The 8,232-nt window shown below is 47.6% G+C and overlaps 1 protein-coding gene across 1 annotated transcript; it reads right to left on the bottom strand.

Moving 5' to 3' along the window:
- Positions 1 to 2,008: 2,008 nt before the first annotated feature.
- Positions 2,009 to 3,347, bottom strand: LOC135037124 (uncharacterized). The gene has a single exon (XM_063954522.1). It carries the CDS (start codon positions 3,322 to 3,324, stop codon positions 2,044 to 2,046), a length of 1,281 nt encoding a protein of 426 aa, XP_063810592.1. The 5' UTR covers positions 3,325 to 3,347; the 3' UTR covers positions 2,009 to 2,043.
- Positions 3,348 to 8,232: the final 4,885 nt, after the last annotated feature.

The following is an 8,232-nucleotide window of genomic DNA, read 5'->3' as shown; positions in this document are numbered from 1 at the left end:
TTGAGTCTACTTTTGAAGGATTCTATAGTTGGGGCCTCTCGCACTGTGCGGGGAAGTGAGTTCCATAGAGTCGGAGCCGCATGACTAAAAGCTCCACCCCCAGATGAATTACGGTAGATTCTAGGTACTGCTAAAAGTCCTTCATCTACAGATCGCAGTAATCGAGTGGGGCAGTATGGGGTCAGTAGCTGCTTCACGTACCTTGGGCCCTGGTCATGTAATGCTTTGAAACTCAGTAAGCCAATCTTGAAGATGATTCGCCATCGTACAGGCAGCCAGTGAAGGGAGTAGAGGATGGGTGTTATGTGGCTAGAACGGGGCTGGTTGGGTAACAGTCTGGCAGCTGTGTTTTGCACCAGCTGTAAGCGGTGCAATTCTTTTGCTGGGAGACCAAGGTAGAGGGCATTACAGTAGTCTAGGCGTGATGACACAAATGCATGTATGGCGTTAGTCAGATCATCTGAGGGAATTATGTGCTTGATTCTGGCTATGTTCCTCAGATGAAAGAATGAGGATTTGATTGTGGCTGATATCTGATGTTTAAGTGTCAAGCCACCATCCAGGACAAGGCCAAGATTCCGCACACAATCAGTGGTGTGTAATTCTGAATCCCCGAGTTTAAGTCCAGTTGGTTGGCTATGCTGCAGTCTTGTCCTTTTGATGTTGCAGTCCTATCATAAGGACCTCTGTTTTATCCGGGTTGTACAGCTACCGACCTGTGGAGGAGCAGCTAAGATGACTCTCACCAGTGCCTGCACCCTGACACTCTGTCTCCCTCTTCCAGTAAATGCAACCTTCTCCCCTATACACCGGAACACCGCTCCTTGTCTGCCAACCGGCTTTCAGTCTAAAGCTGAGGCCATCTCCGGTGCTGCCCCGAATGTGAGGGAAGCCTGTGTCACCTCCTTCACGTCCTCATCTGCAGATGAGTCAGAGCTGCCGTCTCTGCTCCAGCCCCATAAGCATCTCTGGGCCAGAAGCCACCATCTCCCGCCACCATTACCTCAGCCGCTCCAACCAGAGCGCTTACCATGTCCGTCCAACGTCTCTCCCTAACGTCTCCCAGCCCCAGTCCTCAGCCTCATGTGCTAGTCCCGGATCTCAGCTTTACGCGCTGTTTCTAAACCATAAGCAGATTCCCCATAGCCCAGTCTGTCCGTGCACAGAACAGACCTCCCCTGTGCAGGACTGTCCACCCCAATATACTTCGGCCTATAGGGTCTAGCACAGATATCACAGGGTTACCTGGAGGTTTACTGGGGTGTCACAGATTAAGCAATAATATCAGGTACAAGTAATGCTGGGTGTGGTATGATATGCTGACATCTGTTATGTCACTTTTGACCATGTCAACACTGATGAAACTTTGTCATGTTGGAATGCTGACATATCACCCCAGTGGGTAAATTTACTAAGATGGGAGTTCTATTTAAGATGTGATGTTGCCCACAGCAACCAATCAGATTCTACTTCTCATTTATCTAGCACCTTCTAAAATATAATACCTGAAATCTAATTGGTTGCTATGGTCAACATCCCATCCTAAATAGAGCTCACATCTTAGTTGGGTGCCCACACTGCACCCATGTTTTAATACTTACCTTTACGGAGTCCCGTCTCTTGAACGTGTTATGTTTCCGGAGATGTGTGCAGGCGCAGTAGACCTCGGCACAATGCTGGAGCCTAGTGCACCGTGGTGAGGTGGGAGGTGGGGGTCACACGGAGTCTGCAAACAGGCCCCCTCCTCTGTTAAAGCGCCCCTGGGTGAATAAATAACATATTTTAAGGAAAAGACGCTTGTCACGTCTAAATCACACAGTCTGTAAATAGCCCAGACGAGAGCAAAGGTGAAGGTGGACACATCTACACATGATGAAAGGGGTTCTCCACCACCGATACCAACACTTGAACTTTTGCACTCCTAGAAAACATGAGGATTTAATTCATTTTTATTTTTAAACAAGGATTCATTTAAAGAAACAAATCCAAATCGGGCAGATCCGGGAGGAATAATCTGACCTTAATGACCATTTCCTTGGGTTATTATTTCTGTAAGTCTACTTGGCTCAGGACAGTATTAACATTTGGAATCAATGAAGCATTATATCTCCAAATAGTTTTATCTTCAATTAAAGATGTCTTTAATAACTTCTTCTGAAGAGGTGTTCTGCAGTGGTAAACCAGTGCCGCCTCCAGAGAGACTTGTTTGGAACCCCCAATAGATTTTAGAACAGAGTGTACAGATGTTTGAATGACCTTCCTCGGATCCACAATCATTTTCCGGGCATTGAAATAGTCCGGTCTGTCTGGCTCGCGGTGAACGTACTGCAGTATATTGTATCCCGGCAAACTCTTCCAAGATGAAATGTTGGAGAAGTTTCCATCAGTGGTGATGGTTTGTGGAAAAATGTGATTTTCAAATAGAAAAACCCCAACTCCTGGGTTCTGCTGCTGGAGACTTTCCATCAGGCTGTCCCATGTCTGGTGTTTGATTGGCAGAATTATTTCATCAATATCATTAAGCAGAACAAACTTACTCCGGTACATGTTCCGATAGATGCAGTCATTAAGTGTTGTCACCTGACCATAATACCCAATATCCATTGCATGTACAGAATAGCGCCATGATCTAGATGGTCTCAGGTACTGCTGAATTGGCCATGGTATCACCTCTACAATACCTTCTGCAGTGTAGTACTGAATTACTTTTCCCAACTGTGGGCTGCAGTTATTAAGGTAGATCATGACCCGTTGAGCCCCCAGTATCCGGTACATCTCCATGGTCTGTATGAACTGTAAGACGTTACTGTAATTCCCAAACATGGTGGAAATGCAGACCGTGAAGTTGGCGGAAAATTGTCTCATGTCCTGATTTTGTATTTGAAACAGGGGTAAATGTGTCCTGTTTCCTGTAGGAGATGTATGGACAGATAGGTACTTGGTATGGCAGCCTGGTGGTTCCATACAGACCAGGTCCGTTGTGCGGTAGGAGAAGCCACCATTATCAGTGTGTATGTCTATCTGTGCCTGGGAAACCTCCACAGATTTGTTTACGGTACAACAAAACCAGCAGTATAGATCCTTTACCTCTTTATGGTGAATAATGCTGAGGATACGGACTGCGCGGTTATTGTGTATTCGATTGTCAGAGTATGGAGCTATGATAAATGTCCGGTTGTCTCGCAGTGGTGTAATAGTATCAGTGGTCAGTCTACGATCACAGCAGGTACACGGAGGTCTCCAGTGATACAACGGAAGGTTCAAAGGGTCAGTAAATAAAAATCCCAGTAGAAAGGCTGCAGTCAGTAAGACGGACACGTACATTAGGTTCTTCCTTGTGATTCTGGCCATTGTATCAGGAAATGGAACAACTAGGGGAGAAACACGAGAAGACACATGAGAAGACAAAGTGATAAATGTACAGAACATGCAGAGATTCAACTCCGAGCTTTCCACACCTATCTAGCCAGTAGGTGGCGCCACAAACTAATGTAACTAGTGGGGACATAGGATCAGTACAGACAGGGGTGTCTTAAGCTAGGAGGCCTCCTCTCCATGGCGCCGTAAGCTCTGACATTGTCCAGAGCCTACTGTGCATGCGCAGGTCTCCGGAAACATTGCGCCCGCCATGTTCCGGAGACAAAATTCAAACTACGCATGCGCGGTGGCCATTTTGGAGGGGATCTTTTGTGCGACGGATGTGGCTGCTGCGCCCGACGCTGGACTCCGGAGAGGTGAGTACTAAAGTATGGGTGCAATATGTGTGGTGTGGGACCTTCAGGACGCAGGGGGCCGTGTGCACCACACACATTGCACCCATGATAGAAACGCCAATGAGTACAGAGCAGTAAGTGACAATCTCCCCTCAGCATATACAACACTGAACCACCACCACTGTGCGGAATCCTGTATGTCCCCAGGTACTGTGTCTGAGTGTCACTCCCTCCCCCTTATGTGTCCAGTACTTGTGTCACCTCCTGCCCCTCATGTGTACTGTACATGTCCTGTCACCTCCTGCCCCTCATGTGTACTGTACATGTCCTGTGTCACCTCCTGCCCCTCATGTGTACTGTACATGTCCTGTGTCACCTCCTGCCCCTCATGTGTACTGTACATGTCCTGTGTCACCTCCTGCCCCTCATGTGTACTGTACATGTCCTGTGTCACCTCCTGCCCCTCATGTGTACTGTACATGTCCTGTGTCACCTCCTGCCCCTCATGTGTACTGTACATGTCCTGTGTCACCTCCTGCCTCTCATGTGTACTGTACATGTCCTGTGTCACCTCCTGCCTCTCATGTGTACTGTACATGTCCTGTGTCACCTCCTGCCCCTCATGTGTACTGTACATGTCCTGTGTCACCTCCTGCCCCTCATGTGTACTGTACATGTCCTGTGTCACCTCCTGCCCCTCATGTGTACTGTACATGTCCTGTGTCACCTCCTGCCCCTCATGTGTACTGTACATGTCCTGTGTCACCTCCTGCCCCTCATGTGTACTGTACATGTCCTGTGTCACCTCCTGCCCCTCATGTGTACTGTACATGTCCTGTGTCACCTCCTGCCCCTCATGTGTACTGTACATGTCCTGTGTCACCTCCCCCCACGTCCTGTGTTTGTGTCCCTCCTCTCCCACTCTCCACCATCATGTGTCCAGGTCCTGTGTCACCTTCTCACCCTCATGTGTACATGTCCTGTGTCACCTCCCCCATGTCTCCAGGTGAGGTCCTGTGTCCCACCTCCCACCCTGATTTCTTTTGTATTAGGTCCTGTGTCCCTCCTCCCCCTGTCTTGTGTCTGTGTCACCTTCTCACCCTCATGTGTACATGTCCTGTGTCACCTCCCCCATGTCCCCAGGCCCTGTGTCCCTCCTCCCCCTTACCCCTGTCTTGTGTCCATGTCCTGTGTCACCCCCTCCCACTCATGTCCTCAGGTACTGTGTCACCCCATCCCCTCCCACCAGGCTTGTGTCATCCCCCATGTCCCCAAGTCCTGAGTCACCTACTCCCCCTCAGGTGTACTGTTTATGTCCCGTGTCACCTCCCCCATGTCCTGTGTCCCTCCTCTCCCTCTTTCCCCACTCATGTCCCCAGGTACTGTGTCACCTTCCCCTCATGTGTACATGTCCTGTGTCACTTCCTCCATGCCCCCAGGTCCTGTGTCCCACCTCCACCCTGATGTCCCTAGGTCCTGTGTCCCTCCTCCCCCTTACCCCTGTCTTATGCCCATGTCCTGTGTCACCCCCTCCCACTCATGTTCAAAAGGTACTGTGTCACCCCTTTCCCCTCATGTGTCTAGGGCTTGTGTCACCTTCTCATGTGTACATGTCCTGTGTTACCTTCCACCTATCCCCAGGTCCTGTGTACCCCCCCCCCCCCCCCCCCCATGTCCCTAGGTCCTGTGTCACCTCCTCCCCCTCATTACCTTGAGATCATCCTTGTAAGATCAACGCTTTGAGGAAAATGAGGGACACTTGTCAAATGCTCTTTGTAATTCTGAGGACCCCAGCAGGTGGAATTCACTCCTGACCTCATGGGTAGACTCTTCCAAGGCTTTTCTACATCATTTAAGCACCTAGCTGACGTACTCACGATGACCCTTTAGCAAATCCAAAAAGGACTACATTCATCTGGTTGTGTTGACACTGGGCTGTGCTAATGTGCACACTCCACAAATCTGCAAAACCGGGTGGCAGAGGGTTCCAAATTCAAAACTGAACTTCTTGGTCCCTCCCATATACTTTGGCACCCCTCACATAGTGCTAGGAGTCCAGTTGCTGTTGATTACTAAATGCAAGCTCATCTGCCCTTTGGGTTCCACCAGAGCATAGGGTCCCTCAACATCAGCAATGCCCAACATGTGATGTAATGGAGACTCAGCAATCACAATATTTGCAGAGTCCCCTGATTTCTGCTGCCTCAACACTAATACAAACTTAGATTTACTACTTTGGGATCATTTCCCCACCCCTTCTCTTGGATAAGACAAGGGATCTAGTCCTAACAGACATCACATTCCTCTGCAACTTTCCACCATTGCTGAGATTCCTGTCCACATCCCTGACTTGTGAATGCAGTGCCCTATGCCTAAGAGTATATATTCAAATGTATAAAACTGTGGACATTTATACTGACAGTGTGTCCCATTACCCAATATGGAGCAATTTTGAGTGTTGAGAAATCTGTGAACAAAAATGAGTGCCTATAGTGCTCTATAATAATCCACAGTTACGTCTGGTATAATGTGTACATTACTATGAATTTATCAAAACTATTTCCTGTATACGTATACCACATATAACGGACACGTGGTTAGAACCCTTATTAACAACGTTCCTATTATATTTTTAGATGTGAATATGACACACAGATGCTCACCTTATATTAGTACAGAGATTTTTGAATTACATTAAAAAGTGATCATCTGCAGTGAGCACCATATATAAAGGAACAAGGATAAAATATAGCCATAGGTACTATGATTATACCTACTATCTAGATACAAGATCCAAGGGGAAGCCGATACTGCTTAGAGACATATTAATACCTATATAAGGCATATCCATAGCCATATACATCATCCTATAGTAACACACCGCATAATGGGGGTCATTCCGAGTTGTTCGCTCGTTATTTTTTTCTCGCAACGGAGCGATTAGTCGCTAATGCGCATGCGCAATGTCCGCAGTGCGACTGCGCCAAGTAAATTTGCTATGCAGTTAGGTATTTTACTCACGGCATTACAAGGATTTTTGTTCGTTCTGGTGATCGTAATGTGATTGACAGGAAGTGGGTGTTTCTGGGCAGAAACTGGCCGTTTTATGGGTGTGTGCGAAAAAACGCTACCGTTTCTGGGAAAAACGCGGGAGTGGCTGGAGAAACGGAGGAGTGTCTGGGCGAACGCTGGGTGTTTGTGACGTCAAACCTGGAACGAAACTGACTGAACTGATCGCAGATGCCGAGTAAGTCTGGAGCTACTCAGAAACTGCTAAGAAGTGTCTATTCGCAATTCTGCTAATCTTTCGTTCGCAATTTTGCTAAGCTAAGATTCACTCCCAGTAGGCGGCGGCTTAGCGTGTGCAAAGCTGCTAAAAGCAGCTTGCGAGCGAACAACTCGGAATGACCCCCAATGGGGGTAATTCCAAGTTGATCGCAGCAGGAGTTTTGTTAGCAAATGGACAAAACCATGTGCACTGCAGGGGAGGCAGATTTAACATATGCAGAGAGAGTTAGATTTGGGTGGGGTGTGTTCAATCTGCAATCTACTTTGCAGTGTAAAAATAAAGCAGCCAGTATTTACCCTGCACAGAAACAAAATAACCCTCCCAAATCTAATTTTTTCTGCACATGTTATATCTGCCCCCCTGCAGTGCACATGGTTTTGCCCAACTGCTAAAAAATTTCCTGGTGCAATCAACTTGGAATTACCCCCAATCTGTATATGATTGCAATCTCCATATAGATATTTATAGAGTGTGTTACCAGTATAAATCATTGAGATATAGATATTCCTATAAGGTTAACACACATAGGGGTATATTTACTAAAATTCGTATTTTCCCGTTTGAGGTCAAAGTTCAATCACGAATGACATCGAAAGTGTAAATTTGCAACTTTTTGAATTTAGTACGACTAATTTACTAAGCTGCCGTATTCTGCATTTTCGGTTTTACCGATGTCGATGTCATTCGTTTTTTTTGGCAGTGTTTTACGTGAGTGTCTTGTAAAACACTGCCGACTTTAATACAATGAATCTCGGCCGGATCTGAGAGATCCGTGCTGGGCTTCATTGTGCACCTTTTAAAAAAATAAAATCAGTGTTAAAATCCCCCAAAAAATTGCGTGGGGTCCCCCCTCCTAAGCAAAACCAGCCTCGGGCTCTTTGAGCCGGTCCTGGTTGAAAAAAATATGGCGGAAAAAATGTCAGATGTTCCCTCATATTTAAACAACCAGCACCGGGCTCTGCGCCTGGTCCTGGTTCCAAAAATACGGGGGACAAAAAGCGTAGGGGTCCCCCGTATTTCTGAAACCAGCACCGGGCTCCACTAGCCAGATACATAATGCCACAGCCAGGGGACACTTTTATATAGGTCCCGGCGGCCCTGGCATTACATAACCAACTAGTCACCCCTGGCCGGGGTACCCTGGAGGAGTGGGGACCCCTTCAATCAAGGGGTCCCCCCCCTCCAGCCACCCAAGGGCCAGGGGTGAAGCCCGAGGCTGTCCCCCCCCCC

This window comes from Pseudophryne corroboree, unplaced genomic scaffold, assembly GCF_028390025.1.
Source record: "Pseudophryne corroboree isolate aPseCor3 unplaced genomic scaffold, aPseCor3.hap2 scaffold_669, whole genome shotgun sequence".
Lineage (NCBI taxonomy): Eukaryota > Metazoa > Chordata > Amphibia > Anura > Myobatrachidae > Pseudophryne > Pseudophryne corroboree.
This window is presented reverse-complemented; position numbering and strand designations above follow the sequence as displayed.